This window comes from Myiozetetes cayanensis, unplaced genomic scaffold, assembly GCF_022539395.1.
Source record: "Myiozetetes cayanensis isolate MyiCay16 unplaced genomic scaffold, myiCay2020 scf58, whole genome shotgun sequence".
NCBI lineage: Eukaryota > Metazoa > Chordata > Aves > Passeriformes > Tyrannidae > Myiozetetes > Myiozetetes cayanensis.
Window position 1 is genome coordinate 224,117 of NW_026087831.1, and position 24,134 is coordinate 248,250.

A 24,134-nucleotide genomic window follows, 5' to 3' on the forward strand; every position below is an offset into this window, starting at 1 on the left:
GTCTTTTGAACACTTCCAGGGGGAAAAAAAAAAAGTGTGAACTCGTGTCAAACTTTCCCAGTTGGAATAAATGAATGAATGAATGAATGAATGAATGGCCAGAGCTGTGGTGCAGCACTGAAAATAACAGCATGTTAGAAAGGTGTGATAATGAACACCCTGAAATATAACTGGAGTTATATTCTGATCAGAAATGTCTCAAGGACAGGAGGGAGCTGGACAGAGACTCATAAAAGGCCACAGAAAATGTTAAGTGCTTTAAAATATTGTCAATGTTCATACCTAGGGGTCTGATGGCTTCTCTAACCCCAGAGGAGGAGGAGGAGGAGGAGGAGGAGGAGGAGGAGGAGGAGGAGGAGGAGGAGGAGGAGGAGGAGGAGGAAGGCTTTGGATTTTCTATTCCAGGATGTTGTATCACCACTCCTGACAGTCTAAATGCTGGGGGTTTTTACCCCCCACACCACAAATAATTCTTCCAGTTTCCCCCTGCTGCTACAGCCTGGCCAAGAAAGGAAAGGATTCACCTCTTTAATCCATGACTTGCAGAGAGGGAATGAACTGGGCAGCTCAAAGGCAAAAGCTGAATGAGGGAATTCATCACAATGGGGTGGAGGGCTGGGGAGCTCCTTTGGTCACTGGAGAGCAGTTTTGGGTCACTGAGAGCTCCTCTGGGTCACTAGAGAGGACCTTTAGTCACTGAGAGCTCCTCTGGGTCACTGGAGACCTCTTTCCACAGGAATTACAGTTTCTGAGGAAAATCTGGGTCCAAACTTCCAAAGCAATCAATGATTTTGAAGTGTCCTGGGTTAAGATTTCCCCAATACAAAACAATTCCAGGAGACCCCAAGGGACCAGACCACAGGAACTGTTAAATCTCCTTCCAAGCACATCAAGCTCCAACAACTTCATTCCTACCAAGAGCTCCATCCCAGGAGGACACTGGGTGGAGCTTCAGCATCCAGGTGCTGCTTGTGGATGGGAAAGCACCACAGTTACCCAAAAATGCTGGAATAAAGGAACTGGGACGTGTTTCAGTCACAGCAGAGCCCTCTTTCCAGAGGGTCTGGGACAGAACTGGTGCTGACAATACAACAGCAGCAGGACACAGATTGGGGAAGGAAAAACTCACCAATAAACCACTTCAGACTTAAAAAAAAAAAGGCCAGAAAATACAATAAATTGCTACTCTTCATGGTATCGGGCAGAGAACTGACTTGAGATGGAGAGGCCAAGACTCAAATAAAGGATTCCCAGTCCTGCTGCAAAAACTAAACTGATGAGCCTGCTGAGAGCCCAAACCCCTCTCCTGAGCTCATGGTGTTCCCAATATTACAAACCCAGGGCTGAGGGAGATAAGGATTTTTTCCCCATGCCAGGAACACTTTGAGAAGTGTAACAAAAAGCTGGTTTTCCGTGGGAATGTGAGCTGGGGAGGCTTTCCTGACCCAGCAGAGAGTGAACAGCAGCAGCAGTGGGGAGAGGAGTTTTAAGCCAGGGAATGATCTTCTTCTGAGTTCCTTCATGAGCTCCCTTCTCACAGGACAAGTGTTTGGAAAAACAACAGTTTTCCAAAATATAAAATATATAGAATATAAAATATGATACTTCAAACAGACACTGAGTCTCACCAGGTGCTGCATCTCCACCTCTCCACATCCTGGAGTCACTCAGAAGAACAAACCTTTCATCCAGGCAATGCATTTTCCGAAGGAGAACTGTCATTTCTCTACCCAAATTACAACTGAGGAACTGCCAGAGATGATTAGCATGGAATCATGGAATGGTTTGGGTTGGAAGGGACCTTAAAGCCCATCCAATCCCACCCCCTGCCATGGGCAGGGACACCTCCCACCAGCCCAGGTTGCTCCAAGCCCCATCCAACCTTATAAATACCATAAATCAGCCAAAGGTAAATTTTAGCTAAACCCTGGAAGATTTTTTTTAAGTCCTTAAGACAAGCCAAGAGAATTAAACCCACTTTTTCTACTTTAACCTATTCTTTAACCTAAACTTAACCATGTTTTTTTCCCCCACATTTATTTTGTATAAGGAAACTCCTCTCCCTTTGCCACCACCCTTGCCCAGGGTGGTTAAAAGCTGTGGCTCAACTCAAACCCAGCAGAATCTCCCCCAAAAATGGATTCTGACTGGAAACCCTGCACAAAAACAAAGCTCAGGGAATGCCAGGGAAGTGTGACATGGATCAGATCTGGGCCTTTGTCAGCCCCAGCCCTGCTGACAGTGGTGCCAGCCTGGCACGGCTGATCAGAGCTGGCAGTGGGGACAAAGGACAGATCACAGGAAACAGCAGTTTGGGAGCAGCTGAGTGGTCTGAGCTCCTCTGGATCTCACCAGCACCTCTGGAAGCTGCCTGGGAATGAGCCCTGGACACCCCCTGTCAGCTCAGGGATCCTCCTCAAAGCTGAAGTGACAGATTGATTTGATGCCAGGGGTCACACCCCTCCCTTGTGTGCAGGCTCTGCCCTGGGAGATGGTTATTTCCTTGAAATGAGCCTTTGGGAAGACACATCACCAGCTTAAATCCCAGGCTGGGCTCCTCTTTCTTGCTTTGTCCCAGAAACCCAAGGTTAACATCCCCATCATCCCCTCCAGACTGTCAGTGGCTACACAGAAGGTGCTGTTTTAGCTCCCTGATCTATAAATCCCAGCAGTTAATCGAGGTTTCTACCACAGGAAGGTAAAAGAGCTTTATAAGAAAGGAACAGTCTCAACCTGATGAAAATCAGCTGAGTTTTGATATGTAAAAAAGCACAACTTTATGGCAAATTAAAGGTTTAACCTCTTGCCTGATTCCTGGGCCTGAGCTGGAAGGTTTGTTTCTCCTTATCAGTGGAAAAAAAATTCAAATAAATAACAAAGCTTGAATCCATTTTAATCAAACGATTTGTGCTCATCACTGAGCTGAGCATTTCCCCCTAAACAAGCAAAGTCACATCATGTGGGATCTCCTCTGGCTTTGTTTACAGACAGCATCAAAAAATACACAAAATTCTCTGGCACAATGGGCTTGAAAATGGGTATTTACAGGGTGTTTCTCTCCATCCCCATCCACTTTGCTTTGAAAGGCTGATCTACCTGGTTTAGTAGTTAAAGGGTTACAGAGGGCTGGATGATCCTGAAGGTCTCTTCCAGCCTTGATGGTTCTGGGGTTCTGTTCTATGATGGCACAGATTCCCCCTCCTCAGGTTTTTTAAATCTATTTATATACATAGAAATGACACATTTTATACATATATAAAATATATATATATATATATCTCTATTTTCCCCACATATTCTGGGCACTGGCACAGGTTGCCCAGAGAAGCTGTGGCTGCCCCTGGATCCCTGGGAGTGTCCAAGGCCAGGTTGGAGCAGCCTGGGCTGGTGGAAGGTGTCCCTGCCCGTGGCAGGGGGTGGCACTGGGTGGGCTTTGAGGTCCCTTCCAACTCAAACCATTCCATGATTCTCTAACATATGCACCTTGGGGTGGTGTGAGATCCATGGGTGTGAATTCCTGCTCCAGGCACACCGGGGGAGGCCCCAGAACTAAGGAAAACGGACCCAGGGCACTCTGAGGATTCAAAACTGGTCTGACAGGTCTGGGAGCTCACTGGAAAACACCAAATTACCCTCAGGCAAGTGATTTTCTGCTGGGTTTCTGCAGGGATTGCTGTGTACTGGTAACTCCCCCTGCCCTCCAGGAATCCTGGAAGGAAACCAAGGGCTGTGGCTGCAGACAATGTGGGGATTCGGGAACAGAAAGCACGGGAGAGCAGTGACACAGTGATCCCAACGCGTGGGCAGCGAGACAGAACAAACCCTGCCAGCCCCAACACAGCAACAAATGAACAAAGGGGAACAGGGTGGGCCTTGGGAACCTTCTGTGGGGACACCTGAGCTGCCTGAACACCCCCCAGGTGCTCAGGTCACAGCACCCACACAGGGTCACAGTGGGAGAGCCAAGGATGGGGAGAGAGAAAGGAACGTGGGTCCCATCAGATCTTCCCAGTCAGAGAGTCCAGAGGATGTTCCCAGCTATTCCATGCCCTCACTCAACTGGCAGGGGCAAGGGCTCTGGCAGGAGCTGCCCATCCCTGGGGCTGAGACAGCCAGAGAACAGCAGGAAACACCAGGGGAACTCAGCTCATGGACGTGCTTTGCAGGCAGACATCAACTTGCTGTGGCCACGTCAGCATTCCCACAATTTCTGTTGGGATTTCAGCTGCCCAAATAAGTGCATTGTTTTAAAAAAAAACCCTAAATTTACCTCATCTATCAGAAGCACGATTCAAACTCCTGGTAACTGCACTGAACATTTCACAGCTCACAAAAGCATCCTGTTGGTTTTACACTCTGTAAACAACTCACTCGTGAGCTCCAGGTAATACCATTCCAACCAGCAATCATTTTAAAAGATGCAGCTTCAGGCAGGTGAAAAGATGTGAACTCAGGCAAAACATTCCCAAACCTGAAGCCTTTTATGGCCAAGAACAGGAGCAGGGCCGTGTCTCCAAAAGCAGCTGCCAGAATTCAGAATCTAAAGATGCCACCTCTAGGCCTGTTCTGAAGTGTCTAATCTGTTTATTGCTGAAAATCTCCAAAATTCCCACACAGATGTACGAGGCAATGAAGTTTCCACCTCAAAGTGTTTGGAAAAACAGTAAAATCTGACACAAAGCACCTGAATGAGAAGGTTTGAGCATCCTCAGCACAGGTGACCCCACCAGCCTCCCCCTCCCCTTTCCTACCCACTGACTGGCACTGAACTGACACGATTTTATTGCACAAATAGTTAAAATATCATTACTTTCTACCCCCCACACAACCACAGGTGGCTGTGGCACCTCAGAACCTCAGGGGGGGTTCAGGAGGGACGTGGGGATGGCTGGAAATTGCTCTGCATGTTCAGAGAGGGCCTCAGTGAGAGCCCTGTAACCCACGGGAGCTGCTCCCACGTGGAGCAGAGCTCTTAAATCCCACTGTGGGTCACAAATCGAACTTCCAGGCTCGAGACTCCACTGCTGGATGCAGGCTTTGCTCTCAGCAACCACCTCCTTACAGGCAGGACAGAGAAACTTGACCCCTGCCACGGGGGGCACACGACCTCCAGCTAATCCTGGTTAATGAGGAATTCCCAAAGCCCCTCTCCAGCCAGGGGTCAGCTAATCCCATCACTGACAGCGGTTTCTGACTCTCAAGAAAATTGAGACTGACTAAAAACCACGAATCTTTCCTTCTATTTCGATTTACAGACATTGCTCCAAGGAGGGAAACCGTGATATTTGGATTTTAGGAAAACTAAATGCGAGTTGTCCTGTGTGTTACCCTTAATCCAGGAACTTCTCTTGGATGTTGGGAAAAAGGGGCTTTTAGACCAGCTCTCCCTTTTAACCAGCTGTGGTAGAGATTTGGCATTTGAAGCACTAAAATAATGCTAATTTAAGTGGAGCTTGTCAGCATAGAAGTGTATTTAAGTGCCATTCTCCTACAGACAGTGATGAGATTAAACCTAATTCTTTTTAAAGATAGCAGTGTCAGTGTTAAAATCAGTAAAAAGCCCTGCAAATCAGCAGTTTGCACCCTTAGATGAAGGTGCAACACTTCAGGCTGATGGTCACACCATCACAAGTGGCTGGGGTGGAGGGTGGCACGGGTGGCACAAAGGCTGCAGCTTTGGGGACTCATCCAAGGGAAAGGAACAGGATTCCTGGGCAGTTTGGCCACTGAACACGAGGTCTGGAGTGCAATCAAGAGTTTCACAGCATTCTGGAGACCTGGCAAGGCCCTGAGCAGCACCAGCCACCTGAAGGTGATGCCAGGCATGACAGAGCTCCAGCAACTCCACAGGATTCCCAAACAAAGTGTGCTGCTTTGCTCCACCTCCCGAACCTTCAGGAGTGGCTGCCTTTGAGATGAAGTGATATTTAGGTAAAAGCAAAACCAGAGAATGTTTTCTGTCGCCTTTCAGGCCTGAATTTCCCCAAAGCAAGTTGTGCCAGTGCTGAGGATTCACTTCAGATGGACCCAGCCCCTGCTCCAGCAGCACAGGCAGCCCTGAACTTCACACCATCGTGGGGAGAAGGGGCTGGACCAGCAGGTTCTTCCTTAATTCACAGTAAAAAATACCCAGGGACCTAAAGTGACCTAAAGTCCCTCTCATCTTCCCGCCACTCACAGCTCTGTATGAAGAGTTACTTATAAAGGCTCAACATCATCAGTCCCAGACGGAGCACTGATACTGGGAATGGCAAAGGCTGCACCTGCTGATCAGCAACATTCCTCCTGGGAATCTGTCCTGGAGGAGCCAGGGAACGCTCCAAAGTGCTCACTCCACACCCCATTTCTCCACAGAGTTCCTTCTGTGACTGCCTGAAATGCAGTCACTCCTGGGGCTGCTCCAGACTCGCTCCTGGAATCCAGGGGATTGTTCTGCTCCAGCTGGAGCTCCAGGAGCTCAGTCCTGGCTAACCAGGTAACTCATCACCAACAAACCAACAGATTTCAGGAAACAGAGATGACATTTTACAGCTCAGCAACAAATCACCTGCTGACACAACCGGGAGCAACCGGAGAAACAAAAAGCTCTGTCTTAGTTTTACATATTAAGAGTTTGGCTGAAAGGAGCCTCCAGGAGCCACTGTGACACGCTCCAAACGCAGCCCCGGTGACATTTCTCCCCAAACACCCCTGCTCTGACACACAGGGAAGGAGAGGAGGCAACAAAGTGCTGTAGCCAAAAGGTGTGTCCCAAAACCAGCAGGAAAAGCTGTGTGTGAAGTGAAGTTGCACAGATTTGGCACCACCACGACTCCAGGAGGTGACCTGGCACGCGAGGACGAGCGTTCAGCAACCCCCTCCACCAGCACTGACCTCTTGAAGTGACTTGCCAGGACTCCCACCAGCTCCCCGACCCTGCTGTCGCTGGAAGGGTCTTTGCTGAAGAGGCAGACGATGAGATCCTTGTTGTCCTTGGTGTGGAACACCACGAGCTGGTCCTTCCCGTTGGAGACGCTCAGTCCCACCAGCTGTGGGGACAAAGCAAGAACCACCTCATGCATGTCGGTACAAAAGCACCCGTGCCCCATCCCTGGGAGTGTCCAAGGCCAGGCTGGATGGGTTGGAGCAACCTGGGAGAGTGGGAGGTGACCCTGCCCAGGGCAGGGGGTGGCACTGGGTGGGTTTTGAGGTCCCTTCCCACCCAAACCATCCTGGGATTCTGGGATCCCAATATTCCAAACCCATGTGGGTGTGGCCCTTCAGGACATGGTTTAATGGTGAACACCAATGGTGTTGACAGCTGGACTGGATGGTCTTAAAGGTCTTCTCCAGCCTGAGTGATCCTGTGACCCTGGGGCAGGTAATGCAAGGATATAATAAAAATATAATAAAAATATAACCTATAAACCCCACAAACCCTGATGATTCCCATGGATAAAGGTCTGGCTGTTCTGACAAAATAAAAAGGTGTGGAGGTTTGGGTTGGGTTTTTTATTTACTAATGTTTTCTTTTTGTCTGTTAAGCAGCTGCACTTGGCTCAGCAGAAGCTTTGGCATCATCTCACAAAGGAAAAGCAGGGAGTTTTTAGGAGGGGCAATGTGGGTTATTCAGATGAATATTAGAGAAAGCAGAAAATGAATGTGAGCGGAGAAACAAAGGGTAAGGAGGGGGAAAAAAAAAGGCATCAAAAGGCAAGTACATCAAACCAGAGAAAAGAGAAAGGAAAATAAAATGAATAGAATAATATAGAAGAGAATTAAATAAATAAATAGGCTAAAATAACATAAAATAAAATAAAATAAAATAAAGAGAATACAATAAAATAGACTAAAAAATTAAATAAGAAGTTAAAATAAAATGAATAGAATAAATAAAATTGAAAAATAGAATAGAATAGAATAAGAAAAATAAAAAATTAAATTAAATTAAAGAAATAAAATAGGCAAAAGGATGGTGAGTACAGAGAGAACTCCACAAAAGGGCTACAAGACTCCTTTGAAACCAGAGAAAGGAGAAAGGAAAATAAAATAAATAGAATAATATAGAATAGAACAAAATAAATAAATAGACTAAAATCAAATACAATAAAATAAAATAGAATAGAATACAATAAATAGACTAAAAAATAAATAAAAAGTTAAAATAAAAAGAGTAGAATAAATATTAAAAAGAAAAATAAATTAAAAAGAAAAATAGAATAAAGTAGAATAGAATAAGAAAAATGAAAATTAAATTAAATTAAAATAAATAAAATAGGGAAAAGGATGATGAGTAAGAGAGAACTCCATTAAAGGGCCACATGACTCCTCTGGGTCACCCAGAGATCTGCAGAGAGAAGCCACATTCTCCTACAAGTGAGAGGCACCCAGGTACCATTTTTTTGGAAACCAAAGTCTCTTTATTCCCTTCCTAAAGGAAAAAGGCTCCAGAGCCTGCTGGGGGGGTGAGCACCAATTCCAGCTGGACATTCCTGACTCCTCTGGAACACGGATCCCACCCAGGCCCAGGCTGGTTTAACACTCACAGCAGATTATTTGCAAGAAAGCTGTTCCAGCTCTGCCTGTCTCACACACCCCAGAAGGGCCCGGCTCAGCCAACAGTCCATGCCCTATTTTTGGGATGAGCCACTTCCCAAGGTCCAAATCCCTGGGATTTTCTTGGTTTATCCCCCCAGGAACCGAAGGACGGCAACTGCTGACCTTGGAGCCCCGGGCAGGGACCTCCTGCAGCCACGATCCCCCAGCACAGGTGGGGTTTATTCTCTGTCCAGGCTATTTTGGGGCTGTGAAACGCTTTCAAAACAAGCTCCACTCCATGCTCAGGCATTAACAGCTGCCTGGGTTTATAGTGTCCCTGAAAATTAATTTGCATGCTTAAATACCCTCCTGTGAGCACAATAGCACCACAGGGACCGCTGCCATCGAGGTTTTAAATGTGCAGCGAGTGTGAAAGATGAACAAGTCGCGGTGTCGGATTTGAAAAGGCAATTTAAACATTAATTATTCAGCAGAACCCTGTTAGGAGTCTAAGAGCCCTTCAAAATCCTCCCATTTCACCCCCTCCCCGTAAGACTCTCTGAACACATAAATGCAACACAAAAGAAATCATTTCAGAGAAGGTGCTTATCTCAGTATTTACCAACACTAATATTGGCTCTGCTTGAAGAGCAGGAAAAAAAAATCTTTCATTGTGCTCTCGCTGCACGGTGCCTGCAAGAGCCTTTCTGCTGCCTGGGTGCCTCTTCATTCCTCTCTGCCATCGTCTGTGTGGTTTTCACTCAGGTGAGAACAAAAAGGTAACTGTGTATTGGCACTTCTGAGGGAACTGCACGTGGAAAACCCACAAAGAAAAATCCCCCAAGGCAGCATCTTCACACAGAGGAACCACTGGGGTTGAAAGGGAAGGTACTGATTGTCACACACACACAGAATCACCCATTCCTCAGCCAGGACACAAATGACAGAGCCATGGCCTGGTTTGGCTTGGAGGGACCTCGAGGATCATCCAGTTCCATGGGCAGGGACACCTTCCACTAACCCAGGTTGTTCCAGCCTGGCCTTGGACACTTCCAGGGATCCAGGGGCAGCCACAGCTTCTCTGGGTAACCTGTGCCAGGGCCTGCCCACCCTTCCCAGGGAAGGATTCCTCCCGTCCATCTAAGCCAAATCAAAGCTAGTTTAGTTTCCAGCCCTTCCCCCTCGTCCCAGGGCAGAGCCCTGAGCAGGGCTGAGGGAGATGGGGAGTGATTTCTGCAGCCAAAAACCAAGTTTGTGGTTTGCCAGCCACCAGCTGACCGTCTCCAGTGAGATTTCCATGGAAACACCACCCCTAAGGATGCTGCTGTGTCGACAGGGAGCAGGCAGAGGATCTCAGGGGGATTCACCTCTGCCTGTGGGGAAGATGATCTGTCCTCCCAGAGCACGCACACCCAACACAGGACAGGGCTGGTTCACCCCCAACCATCACCACTGCTGCAATTGCTACCCATCAGAAATCCTGACAGCATTTCAAACAACTGTTCTCTCCCTGAAAGGGAAGGAATTCCTGTGTCACTGCTCAGCTGCTGACACCACCTCCCTCCCACTGGGGAAGGGCTGCCAGGACAGAAGGGATCAGGCACGTGGAAAAGCAAGGGGAGAGTGTGCAAGGCAGTCTGGAGGTGAAAGACCATGCATATACAAAGCATCTGCGAGAAAATATAGCACATGACTGCAAAAAGGAACAAACAACTGCACCACAGCATCCACTGTTTGCCAGAGTTCAGTTCAGGAAATCCTGGCAGAAGAAATACAAATGGAATGGCTTCAAATGGGAAGGGAGTAGGTTTAGGTGTGATACGGGGGAGAAATTCCTCCCTCTGAGGGTGGGGAGGGGCTGGGATGGAATTCCCAGAGAAGCTGTGGCTGCCCCTGGATCCCTGGAAGTGTCCAAGGCCAGGTTGGACAGGGCTTGGAGCAACCTGGGCTGGTGGAAGGTGTGGTGGCACTGGATGAGCTTTAAGGTCCTTCCCACCCAAACCATTCTGGGATTCTGTGAAATGTTTCATGCTCTGTGTGTGAACCAAACACCTCCCCAAACTCTCTCCTCCTCCCCCCTTCCTGCAGCTCAGAGGCCTCAGTCCATCAGCCCTGGCCCCACAGCCCAACCCTGCTGTGTGTGAGCAGGTTTGGGAATGTTCCCCACGGGCAGGAGGAGCAGGAAAAAGGAGAGGCTGTGGCCAACAGAGCAGAAATTTAACATCACTGAATTCACCAGAGCTTGTTTTAATCCCATTTCCATTCTGGAATATTATTCTGACACTGTCTGAATCAGCAGAGGGTCTTCTGGACTCATTTCTCCCATGCCAAGCACTCCAGGAGCCCTGAGTGTCGAGGACCCCAGATCTCCAACTAAAGCTGATTTATATCTCCATGCAACAATTCTAAGAGCAAGAGGCTCATCTGCAGAGATCATAAACTGCTTTTGGTGCCTGAGGAACTGCAGAGCACACAGGGAACCAACACACAGCCTGTGCTACAGCTCTGTTTTAGATTCTATTTTAGATTCTATTTTTTTTTTTGTGAAAAAGCAATAATTACTGCCATTTCTGAGTAACAGACACTCTCCATGTAACCCCAAGTTGTGTCTGACTCGCCCACCTCCTTCAATTTTTCGGGCATTAAGGATTTCAGAGGGAAATGTTCAGGCCCCCAGCAGTGATTTGGGCTCGTGCTGTTGTAAAATCTCCAAGCTGCACCTGTGATAAATCCAGATTTACCTGTAACTGCTGATACAGCAAGTGAACTGCAGCGGCCTGGCCACTCTGGGTAGGGTAAGAGTGCAGAAATCAGCAGTGGGTGCCCAGCTGGGGCTGGTGAGAGCAGTGAAGCAACAGCAGGGATGCAGCCTGAGCCAGTCACTCCCTCCAGAGTCTGCAGATGAGATTTCACCCTCACCCTAATCCCATCTCTGCCCTCTCAGCAACACAGAGATGCCAGATCTGTCACTCCTGCAAGGGTAAACACCCCAACAAACACATGCCCGACGTTCCCCTCCACAGCCAGGCTGTGCAGGGTGGAGATAAACCACAGCAGAGCCACCTCAGGCTGAGGGAGATGAACAGCAGCTCAATCCCCATCTCCAGGATGCTGAGCAGCAAAGGGGAGGTGCTCCCACCCCCTCCCAGCCCTGATAATCTGCTGCCAGACCTCACCCCAGTGCCAAAATTTAGCTTTGGTGAGATCTGCCTTCAATGTGAACAAATACAAATAAATGAATAAATAAATTCAAGCACGGCAGGAAGGATCAAACAAACCCCCAGAGACACTGAAACAGTGCCAGGAGCTGCTGGGAAATGCCAACCCCCTCGTGGGGCCAGGATCCTGCACCCAGCAAACAGCACTGAAATAGGGAAGGAGCAGAAAGGTGTAAGAGGCAGCTTGGGGTGCAGCTTTTATTTTAGGCACTGAAATTAGAAGCTAATATGATTTAAAACCGTAGAATCACAGGGTATGCTGAGTTGGAAGGGACCCACAAGGATCTTGGCTCTGCACAGGACAACTCCAAGAATCCCACCATGATGCTTTGGTGCTGCAATAACTGCACTATAACTGTTATAAAGGCATCAAATCTATTAAAAACGGTCTTTTTCCATGTTATGGATATGCAAATGGAGCTAAAGAGCAGATGCACTGCCCTGAGAGAGCCTCAGAGGAGGTTTCCCAGCCTTTCCTTCCCTACTTACGTTGTAGAGGGGGATGGTCTTCATCACCTTGTACTGCCTCATGGGGTCCATCTTATAGAGGTGTCTGTCAGTGATGAAGATGGCTCTGTCCTCCACCTTGTTGAAGCGATTGACCTGGGGAGAAAAGCATTTTGAGCCCCACTTCTCACTGCAAGGACATCCAGAAATGACACTCTGTGGTAATAATTGTGCCAAACCCACACGGGAGGACACCAAACTCCCAGAGGAAACACCCAAAACTCTCACAATGAACACCCAGAACTCACCCAATGAACACCCAAAACTCACCCAATGAACACCCAAAACTCACCCAATGAACACCCAAAACTCACCCAATGAACACCCAAAACTCACACAATGAACACCCAGAACTCACCCAATGAACACCCAGAACTCATCACAGCTCCCAAACGGGTTTTCTCCACAGCTCTTGAAAGAGTGGAGAGGGAAGATGGGCCCTGTAATCCCATTCTACAGAGGAACAGAGGAAGGCAGAGCCTGAGAGAAGCAACATTCCCAGTTATCCAGCAGAGCTGGGGCACCCTGGGCGAGTCCAGGGCTTCACTCAAACAAGGCCAGCTGCTTCCCCCAGCAACACTCAACCCTCAGCTCTGTTCCTTCCTGACACCAAAAACTCCATGAGGGATCCCTGCCCTGCAGAGCTCAGGGGGCATCAGGGGCTGGAACAGCCCAGACCTGAGGCCCATCCTTGTCCTGTGTCCTGTCCCTCCATCCCTTGTCCCCAGTCCCTCCCCAGCTCTCCTGGAGCCCCTTTAGGCCCTGCAAGGGGCTCTCAGGTCTCCCTGGATCTTCTCTTCTCCAGGTGAGCCCCCAGCTCTCCCAGCCTGTCCCCAGAGCAGAGGGGCTCCAGCCCTGGGAGCGTCTCCGTGGCCTCCTCTGGCCTCTCTCCAGCAGCTCCACCTCACTCCACGTCACTCCACGTCACTCCACGTCACTCAGGCTCTCAGATGCCCCTCAGGACCCAAAGATCACGAGGCAGGACGTGAAGCTGTGTCAGAAGTGCGTAAGAAAGCGGGACACGAAGCAGAAACTGCTTCTCAACTGAGGCAAAAGCAGAGCCCTGGGTGCATCACAGTCACTGAGATATTTATTAATCAGCTGAGAAGGGGAAGATGTGATGAGGCGGATGAGCAGAAATAGGATCCTCCAGGGTGAAGTCAGGAGACGACGGGAGGACTTAAATATTCTCAGTCAGAGTGACAAAGTTCAGAGCAGATAAAGGCAAAAAAAAAAATGCAAATTGGGGAGCTCTGTGACAGCTTTACATCAACAGCACCGAGTCAGGAAAAGTAAGTGAGGATGATTTCAGACAGCTCTGGAGAGATCTTGGCACAAACACGCCCGGCAGCTCAAAATAAGCAGAGTGCTGGCATGGATAAGGATTAACACAGGAATGACATCCTGGGTGCCAAGGGCTCACCTGGAATAGTTGGTAAAGCCCCGGGATGGGGGGTGTGAAGGAGGCTCTGATAGTTCAGAGAAGGTGAAGAACATGACTGAGGGCCTGGGAAGTCTCACAGCAAGACATGCTGAGTAACTGGGATTATTTTAGGAAGCAGATGAATGGGAGGAAAAAAACCTAAAGGCTATGAAACACTGAATGGCCCAGAGAAAGTAGGTTAGGAGTGCCTGGTGCCACATGTGGAGGTGTTTGAGCAGAGCAGCACGGGCTTCTCAAACTCCTCAAACTTTGGCTGTGCAGCTCAGGGCTCAGCACCTGCTGGGTCCTGGGGAGCTGAATCAGAGGCTTCTCCAGTCCTTTGAATTGGGGATCTGCCCCACCCAGAGCTCAGATGATTTATTTTAACTTTTCTCACTGCCATGACCCTGTTTGTGTGTTGTCTGTGCCCACCCCCAGCACGGGGCCCAGGGTGACAAACAGAGCAGGTTTCAGTGCTGTGACACCAGAGCCACCTCAGAAGGTGCCGTGGCTGCGGCCCAGGAAGCAGGGATGGAAAACATGCTCAGCTTTCACAGGATCATAAAGGCAGGAAAAGGCCTCTGAGAGCATCAAATCCAACCATCCCCCAGCACTGACCCATGTCCCCAAGTGGCACATCCACAGGTGGGATAAATCCCCCCAGGGATGGGGACTCCACCCCTGCCCTGGGCAGCTGTGCCAGGGCTGGACAGCCCTTCCCATGAAGAAATTTTCCCTAAAATCCAACTTAAACTCTCCCTGGCACAGCTGGAGGCCGTTCCCTCTCCTCCTGTCCCTGTTCCCTGGGAGCAGAGCCCGACCCCCCCCGGCTCCCCCCTCCTGTCAGGGATTGCAGAGCCAGAAGGTCCCCCCTGAGCCTCCTTTTCTCCAGGCTGAGCCCCCCCAGCTCCCTCAGCTGCTCCTGCTGCTCCAGCCCCTTCCCAGCTCCATTCCCTTCCCTGCACACGCTCCAGCCCCTCAGTGCCTTTCTTTTAGTGTTCCCACTGAACCATAAATTCAGCTGCAGGGATGTTCCAAAGGGGAGGTCCAGCAGCTTATTCCACCTGAGAAGCAAATTCTCATTGCTCCAAACCTCCCGTCCTCTCAGCTCTTTCCAAGCAACCACTTCGCTTCGTGCAGCTACAGCTCATTTAGGTGAATAAAACCTGCTGTGGTTTAGGTAAAAATTTAGGTAAAAACTGTCATGTTGGGGAGCAGACCCAGAAGGGACTCAGAGACATTGCAAAATTCACTGCTGGGTTTGTAGGAGGAAGGACAGGCCTTATGTTCTCAGCTACAGCTCATCCCCTCCCGGAGAACAGCCCTTCCCAGCATTGTGTTCTCTGCACCTTCTGGGCATTTTGTATTTATATCTTGCTGATCCAAATACGAATCAGTCCTAATTTAAGCTTCCTGACAAGCTTATGGGGGAGATGAAGGTCTGGCCTGGAGCTGGAAAACCTCCAAGTAAGTTTTTCAGGTGTCTGTCAGTGGCCTCTGGACACCTCAGGGCACCAACCTTCAGAGGAGATGTTCCTCTCAAGGGAGCCTGGTGCCACAAGTGACAAGGGAAAAGTGGGAAGAAAAGCCTTCTTCTAAGAGGCAAAAAAAAAAAGAGAATCTGTTGTTTCCTAGGTGATCCAACAAAATCCGGAGGTTTGCATGAAATATGCATTTGGTTTCCCAAAGGCAAAAAAAAAAAAAAATCTCCAAAGTTTCCTTTGAAAAAGTGAAGAGCACCACAACACCCAGGAAAAAGATGGATTTTTCCACAGGCAGGAATGACCTGCTTCTACCTGTACCTACTGAGAGGAAGCAGTCACAAAGCACACCCACCACCTCCCCCCCAAGTGAGGCTTCAAAGCCTCCTCACAGCCCTTCCATAAAAACAGCTCCGCTCCAAACAGAGCCACTTGTTGTCGTTCGGCTCAAGCTGCTGAAATCGGGACCCCACGCACTCAAGCTGCAGGAAACTTCACCAGCAGCTCTCAGAACTTGGAGAGCAGTAAATTTACTTCCTTGATTTAGAACCATTTTGGCTGGAAAAGCCCTCCAAGATGATCCAGTCCAAGCTGTGCCCCATCCCCACCTTGTCACCCAGAGCACTGAGTGCCACAGCCAGTCCTTTCTTGGACACCTCCAGGGATGGGGATTCCAGCCCCTCCCAATGTCTTACAGCCTTTTCCATGCAGAAATTCCTCCTGATGTGGAATCTTCTAGATTCTTCTTGAAGAAGAATCACTAGATCAGCTAAAAATGTTCTGTCTGTAGGAATTTCATGGTTAATCCTGTGTGTTCCACACATAAACATGTTTAAACATGTGAAGTTGGGTTTAACCCCTGTCTGTTCAGGCTGCCCAGTATTTATCCTTTTAATGTCTTTTCTGTTCGAGGAAAGAGGTGTGTTAGACTGCAGTTATCTGGAAGATTAAAGAGCAGGCAGCTGACACAGCTGGTGACGGTGAAGAACCACCTCACACGTGGTTCGGTCACTCGGGACCTCATGGAAGCCACAAAGGAAGGCAGAGGCTGCTCCAGAAATAAAACATTCACCCCAGCTCAGCAAAGTGCCCTCTGATTCCCACTAACCCCTTCCTGGCTGAGGCACCAGCAGGAACAGCACAGCTTTTGCTCAAGAATCCTCAAATCAGCTGAGTCGTGGACGAACCTGAGCAGCCTTATCCTCACTCTGCTTTGTTCGGGAGAATTATTTGAGGCAAGCAACGAAAACACCCGATAATTAATTACATTTTCATCTCCGAAACTCATTCTCAAGCCCTCTGCTAAAGCTTCCCAGGAACCAAATTTCAGCTGAGAAACAGACAGCCAATTTGTAGAATCGAGTTTAGAATCAGAAATGTGTCAAACCTGCTCAGGTGCCCTGACACTGGCCCAGCCTGCACATGCCAGCTCCAAGTGCCACCCTGTGCCAATGGCACGTGGTAGGACATGGGGAAGTCAAAGCTAAAAAAGGAAGAAACCTGATGATTTTATTTGTGAAAAATCCAAAGGGAATAAAAGCACTGAGGAGAGATCCCCCTGCCCTGAGGCACACCCTTGGATTGCTGCTGCTTCTACTGGGTAAGAAGCAGAATGTTACAGGTTGTTTTCTCGACAAGACAAAACCTTCATTTGGAAGAGGCAGCTTAGGATAGAAACTCCAGTGCTCAGATTGAAGCCAGAACAGATGACCTAAAGGATTGCATTGGTTGGAAAGGGAAAGGCTTAAATTTTCAAATGTCAAGTCCTTGTCTTGTTCCCTTCCAAAGATCAGCATTGTTTGTCCTCCCTCCCCTGTTCACTTCAGGTTTGCCTGCACCTCTCTTGTCCACACAGGAAGGAAGACAAATGGTTCCTTCCAGAAGCTGTTGCATCCAAGAGTGGTTTGGATGGTTGTTTGCATTTGAGTTGTACCATGGAGATGTGCTGGAATCACCAGGCTCACACAACCCCCTAAAGATCCCACAAAGCTGCAGTGCTGAGATCCTGGAATCATGGAACGGGCTGGGTTGGGAGGCACCTTAAACTCACCCAGTTCCACCCCCTGCCATGGGCAGGGACACCTTCCACTAGCCCAGGTTGCTCCAGCCTGGCCTTGGACACTCCCAGGGATGGGGTTTCCTTACTGATGACCCCAAAAGCCGTGCCAGGGAATCCCTCACTGAGCAGGCAAAGTGGGGGATCAAGCCTGACCTCTCTGAGAGAAGAAAGCAACCAACAATTTAACCTTTCAAAAGGTCCTCAAAAAATGACAATTTAAGCCCCAGAAAGCTGCAAGTCTCTAACCCTGCAGTATTTCTGGTTTCAGCTGAGCCACAAACCCCACAGAAAATGGATCTTTCCAGCACAGGGGGTGCAGAAACACGGCCTGTTGGAATGCTCAAGGATTTCTGCGCTCCCCAGAAACACAAAACTGTGTTTCTCAGACTCTTGCCTGAGGCAGGAGCTCTGTCCTTGCAAGAGGGAATGGGATGAGGATGGATCTGGGCTTCAGGGACCTGCTCTGCCCTGTGCTTGTCCCTGGGGATTGTCCCTGGGAGCTGAACCAGGAGCGAGAGGAGACCCACAGGGACTTAACAGTTGTGTGACAGTGAGGGAGGGAAAACTCCCACAGCAGGTACACAAACACCACACACAGGGATTCCCTTCCCACCCAAACCACGATTCCTGCCACCACATCTCTGAGTATTGTCCCTTTTACACCTGTCCCAGCTCAGCCAGAAACAGCAACAACCGGAACGAGTTCATGAAATGAATCACGAGATGAATTATTTTGGTTTCTGCCATACCTCAGAAAAGCCAGAGGGAAATTCTTGTATTTCCTTGTCCCCCAGCAGAGCCCAAGTGCTGCAAGGTTGTAAAGAGGAGGTTTGGATTCAAACCCAGTTGATCCTCCTCCAATCCTGACACCAACCTTCACCCAAACCACTCATCCCACCAGCAAACCCTGTTCTTACAGAGAACATGGGAACAGCAGTAAAAACACCCCAGTGAAACATTTCTGCCTGGAAAGCAATTAGAGATTTCTATTTTTATAAACACAGATCACTGTTGAATAAACAATACAACTCACTAATGCCAGCAAAGTTTTATAATAAAGTGAGATTCGGTGCTGCAGAATGAATTGGGTTGTTACTGTTGGATATAATATTTGCAGAATCATAAAGGGTAATTATGCACATGGGGACCAACTGCAGCAGCACATTTTTAGAAATAAAAAGGAATTAAAATATACAGCTTTTTAAAAATACTGGAGTATCTGCAACCCTGGCCTGCCACTGAAATTGGCTTTGTAAAATTCAAAATATCCTTCCCTGACAGACATTTCAAACCAGCATCATTAGGAGCTACCCATAAAAATCAGGCAAGCATGTTTTTCTAATTAGTTCTTTAAACCTTCCAACCAAATTAAGAAAAAACCTCAATTCTGCTATGAAAAATGTCAGTTGTGCAGAATCAAAGAATCATGGAATGGTTTGGGTTGAAAGGACTTTAAAGACCACTCAGTTCCAACACCCTGCCATGGGCAGGGACATCTTCCACTACAATTTAATCCTGTCTCTGACATGAGGCTCCAGCAGCCACTCAACCAATCCATCCCAGCTCAACCCAATCCATCCTAACCCAACCAATCCATCCCAGCCCAACCCAATCCATCCTAACCCAACTGAACCCAAACCAATCCAACCCAACTCAATCCAAACCAACTCAACCCAACTTGATCCATCCCAGCTTGATACAACCCAACCCAACTCAACCCAATCCAACCCAACCCAACTCAACTCAATCCCACTCAATCCATTCCAACCTGACCCAACTCAACCCAATCCAATTCAATCCATCCCAACCCAAATCAGTCCAACCCAACCCAATCCATCCCATCCCAACCCAACCCAACCCAACCCAACCCAAATCAATCCAACCCAACTCAACCCAATCCAAATCAATCCAACCCAAATCAATCCAACCCAATTCAACCCAGTCCAACTCAATCCAACCCAAATCAATCCAACCGAATCCAATCCAACCCAACCCAACTCTTCGGTGCAGCAGGTGCTGAGAGACCACCTAAAAAATCACTGCTACAGATCCTTGGAACAGGACTGCTCTGACCTGCTGCCTGTTCAACATCCACAGGGTCACCACCCTGCCCTTGGCTTCCCGAGGCTTCCCTGGATGCAGGGAGTTCCCTCCAGCCCACGTGGTACCTTGCGGACGTGGCAGGAGAAGAGGACGTTCATGTACTTGTCCTTCCTCTTCAGCTCGTTGGCCACAGGGACGAAGGAGCCCGAGCTCTGGGGGTTGTCTGATTTCTGCAAGAGCAAACACAGGCTCAGGGCCCTCCTTGGTGACCCAGGGAAGAGGGGATGGCAGTGACAAGGCTCCCTCCTGCCCCCGCCTCACCATGGAGTTCTGTGCTTTGTGAAACCAAACACAACCCTTCAAGGCAGGACAGGGCAAAGGGAAGCAACCAACCCTGCCCACGTCTGTTCCTGTTCATTCTGTGCCTTCTTCCTTTATATCCAGTATTTCAGTGTTCCACTGAGGTCTGTCTTTGCCCATTTCAGAGCAGATGGCACCGCTCATCCCCTTTAAAGCTGCTGGTGCTGCCCAGAACTCAGAAAAATCCCTCCTGGAGCAGTGGAAGTCGAGATTCTGGACTCCATAAACCCACTTACACAGGAAACCTCAAAGTACTTGTCCCTCCAAGGAAACCAACAGGCATTTCTGCAGATTTCCCACCCTTTGCCCCAGGGCTTGTGCCAGCCCCTCAGACTCACCAGTGCGATGTAATTCCCCTGCCAGGCTCTCTGCAGGCCAATGTCAGCTCTGTGACCCTTCAGCACCTCCATGGCAGCCACCTTGGCCCTCAGCTGAGGTAGCACTTCTGGTGGGACGCTGCGGATGAGTTCACCCGCTCTCCACCTGCCAAAAATACCCCTGTCAGTCCCACAACCTGGGCCACACCCTGCAGGGGCTCCTGCTGCCACATCAGCACCAGGACACCACTGAACAGCCCTTCCTTAGAGCTGGAAATGCCAGCTGACATCCTGATGTCAAAAATCATCTCCAACCTGACGGGCTGGGCTGCCAAAGTCCCCATCCCACACCCAGGAGTCAACCACTGGTGCATCTGTTTGCAGTGAAGTGTTTCCAAGCCCATTTCTGGGCTCATTTTACGCCATCATTCTGCTCTGACAGCTGAATCTGGCCCTTCAGTTCACACCTGACCAACTGCACCAGGGAACAGCCCATCCACGGCCCCACAGCACACTCCAGCCTTCAGCAGCAGCACCAGGTCTCCAGGATTAACGCTATAAAAAGACTTTTAGCGACTAAAACTCTGTAGTTATGGTAATTGTGCTTATTCTGAAAGCAGGACTCTCTACCCAGACAGGCTGTGGGTGGATGGATGTCTCTTTTTCAAGAGACAGCTGGGGAAAATAACAAAGCTGACTTGATCTAGGGGCTGGTGGTAACCCCCCCTGCAAACAGATGGCTGGATGGGAGCTCTCTGACAGCCCCTCCAGCCAACATTTCTTTTGTTCAGCCACTTTCAAAAATTCATCATTTTTCAAACTGGAATTATAAATAGTTTGCCTAAAGCTTCCCAGAGAAAAAAGTCACTGGCCTTTAGGTACCAGGAGCTTTAATAACAGTACAAACACCTTTTCTGCCCACAGAACATGGGTGACCAGGTTCAGTGTACTGCAGGAAAACACTGCCTTGCTGCAAGAAGTCAAGAAGATTCCTTTTCTCTTCCCCCTCATCCCACAGCAGCTGCTCTTTCCTTTTAAAACCAAGCAGAGGAGGCCAAAAAAGGGGCCAAGGAAAGAAATACAATGTCCATCCTCATTAAATCACTTGGGGCAACCTGGTAAGGTGTCCCTGCCCATAGGGCAGTAGGGGTGGAACTGGATGGGCTTTTAGGTCGCCTCTAACCTCAAACCATGCTCTGATTCGATGAGATTCTATGATTTTATTTTATTTTATTTTATTTTATTTTAATAATGGAACATTATCCAGTGGAAGGTGTCCCTGCCCATGGCAGGAGGTTGGAACAAGATGATCTTTAAAGTTCTGTTCCAAACCCAACCTTGCTTTGACTCTGTGCTGCTCATTCGCTCGAGAGTCGGACTTGAAGATCCTTGTGGACTTCCCCCCCCCTCAAAAAAACACAGAATATTCTGTGATTCGATGACAAATCTGCGAACCCACAAACATTTGCTGGGTCAAACCCTTCACCTCTGCCACCGCCTGGGGGGTTCTCCACCGGGGGAGCAGCAGCGGTGGCGGTGTGGCCGAGGTTGGGGGTTGACCAGGAGGTGTGGGGTTGATCAGGAGGTGTGGGGTTGACCAGGAGGTTGGTGTACCTGTGGTAGATGGCCTGCAGGGCCTCCTCGAAGCGCCGCAGCACCTTGGGGGGGGTGGGCCACTGCACGTGGCGGCCGCGGTCGCGCAGGAGCCGCACGTTGTGGAAGCGCCGGGCGACCTCGCGGATGTAGGACTTGACCTTGTAGCGCCGGTAGTGCCGCAGGATGGTCAGTGCCGCCTTGGTGCGCCGGTAGCGCAGCCGGGCCAGGGTGCCCCTCCACACCTGAGCCGGGGGGGGAAACAGCTTTAGCAAGGGACAGCAGAGGGGCTGCTTCCTTCTCGTGCTCCTCTGATGGTGCTGAAATCAACCACTGAGATGCCAACAGGTGGACCTGCTGGAACTAGGCCAGAGGAGGCCGTGGAGATCATCACAGGGCTGGAGCCCCCCTGCCATGGAGAGAGGCTGGGAATGCTGGGAGAAGGCTCCAGGGAGACCTGAGAGCCCCTTCAGGGCCTAAAGGGACTCCAGGAGAGCTGGAGAAGGACTGGGGACAAGGGATGGAGGGACAGGACACAGGGAATGGCTTCCCACTGCCAGAGGGTAGGGTTAGATGGGATACTGGGAAGGAATTCTTGGTTGTGAGGGTGGGCAGGCCCTGGCACAGGTTGCCCAGAGAAGCTGTGGCTGCCCCTGGATCCCTGGAAGTGTCCAGGGCCAGGTTGGAGCAAACCTAGGCTAGTGGAAGGTGTCCCTGCCCACTGCAGGGGGTTGCACTGGATGAGCTTTCAGGTCCCTTCCAGCCCAACCCACACCATTCCATGGTTCTTTGCTAATTTACCATTAAGAACAATTATCAAGAAACAATTTCAGCTGATTAAAAGAAGCTTGCTTGGAAAATAGTTTGGGGAATCTCCGTTCTGGCCGTGTGTGGAAAAGCAACCAAATATACAAAACAAAGGACACCCCCCTGAGCTTTGGGATGGGGACCAGCTCCAGCAGCATCACTGAGAGCTGTGTTTGTGCCTGGAGAGCACCACAAGCACAACACTTGCAGGTTCTGGGCTTCTCCTGGCACCCCCTGTCAAGGGTGTGGTGCAGGAAAGCTGCTCCACGGCAACCAACTCCTGAGGAGAAGCCCCCAGGCAAGGGGAAGGAGGGCTGGGCAGGTGCAGCTTCCATCCCATAACCAGAGGAACACACCTGAGCACTCTTAGGCTGTCCCATCTCCCAGGGGATCCCTGCCCTCCAAAACAACCCACCAGGCCAAGACTGTATTTTGTTTCCTTGCAGAGCCTCCTGCACCCAGAGCTTCCCTGCCCTGCCAGCTTATTTCCCTCTCCTGAGAAACATCCCCCAGCACTGTTGATGAATATCAAGCCTTCTATTTACAGAAGAATTAATTAATTACCCGAGGCAGTTTTCAACACACACCAGTCGCTTCAGGGAGCTGAAGTCAAAGGTTCTCCTGGCAGCTTCACTGGCACTCCTGCCACGTGGCTGTGCAGCAACCAGAGCAGGGGTGGGAGGGGCTGCTTCTCCCCACACACTCAAACTTCCAAGAGAAATCGAGATTTTGGGTCCCAAACCCTCAAAACCAAAGGACTTTCTTCTTTCACCCTCTGTCAGAGTAACCCCTCCTCCCTCTCTTTTCCTCACTGTCCTCATGTGAGGTATCTCCAGTGCCCAACAGACACGATCCCTGTAGCTCTGGCAGGGCCTGGGGAGGTGCTGGAGATCTGGGAGAGCTGGAAAAGGGCTTTGGACAAGGGATGGAGGGACAGGACAATAGGGAAGGGCATCCCACTGCCACAGGGCATGGAGAGATGGGATATTGGGATGGAATTCTTCCCTGTGAGGGTGGGCAGGCCCTGGCACAGGATGCCCAGAGAAGCTGTGGCTGCCCCTGGATCCCTGGAAGTGTCCAAGGCCAGGTTGCAGAACCCTGGGCTAGTGGAAGGTGTCCCTGCCCGTGGCAGGGGGTGGCACTGGGTGCTCTACAAGGTCCCTTCCAACCAAAGCACTCTGTGATTCTGAGAACAACCCAACTCACACAAGGTGACCAAAGACAGGAGCTCCTCAACAGCCCCAGCCCCTGCCAGGGCTGCTCTGCAAAGGCAGGTGTGGGAACAGAGACCATTGCAGCACTGGAAGGGAAGGGCTGGGGCAGCAAGGCTGGACACGGGGCAGGGAAGGGAAGGGTCAGAGCAGGAAGCACAGAAAGCAGTCCCTGTAACCAGGGCAGAGTCATCACTGCTGGACTGCCCAGAGCAGCAAACCAGCAGGAGGACAAAGCAGGAGTCACCCAGTGAGCTCAGAACCTCAACCCTGGGTGCGTGAATAAAACAACACCCAACGCTTTCCTCATTTATTCTCTGAAGTCATTAGACAGATTGAGGGGAAGCAGCATCCCCTGCACCACATATGCTGTGCTTAGCAGTCACTTTTAGCAGGCTCAGATATAACTGTAGTTTTAGATCCTTCACAAAGAGATCCAAGAACACCATGGAAAGGGCACCAGAGCTGCTCAGGAGCTCGAGGTCTCTGCAGCCACAGCCTAAACCTGACTGGCACAGGGCCTGGATCTCACCCAGAGTGTGTAAGGCTGGATTTAAGCTGGCATTTCCCTGTCTGAGAGCAGAGCAGGATCATAAAA

The 24,134-nt window shown here is 49.8% G+C and overlaps 2 protein-coding genes across 7 annotated transcripts in view; both read right to left on the bottom strand.

The window, feature by feature from the left end:
- The window catches only part of GPATCH8 (G-patch domain containing 8), a 173,739-nt gene that overhangs the window by 139,225 nt on the left and 10,380 nt on the right, over window positions 1-24,134 (bottom strand). The window contains exon 1 of one of the 6 annotated variants that reach the window (XM_050334738.1): window positions 17,207-17,232. The exons of the other annotated variants lie outside the window; for them this stretch is intronic. The gene's annotated coding sequence lies outside the window, so the exon portion shown is untranslated. Of the gene's footprint in view, window positions 1-17,206; window positions 17,233-24,134 lie in introns of those variants that run through there. 6 annotated transcript variants of the gene reach the window in all.
- The window catches only part of MYO1D (myosin ID), a 140,698-nt gene that overhangs the window by 44,037 nt on the left and 72,527 nt on the right, over window positions 1-24,134 (bottom strand). The window contains exons 17-21 of the mRNA XM_050334749.1: window positions 21,540-21,763; window positions 19,947-20,091; window positions 19,374-19,478; window positions 12,225-12,338; window positions 6,874-7,028 (exon numbers count right to left, since the gene is read on the bottom strand). Coding sequence (XP_050190706.1) covers window positions 6,874-7,028; window positions 12,225-12,338; window positions 19,374-19,478; window positions 19,947-20,091; window positions 21,540-21,763 — 743 coding nt within the window. The remainder of the gene's footprint in view (window positions 1-6,873; window positions 7,029-12,224; window positions 12,339-19,373; window positions 19,479-19,946; window positions 20,092-21,539; window positions 21,764-24,134) is intronic.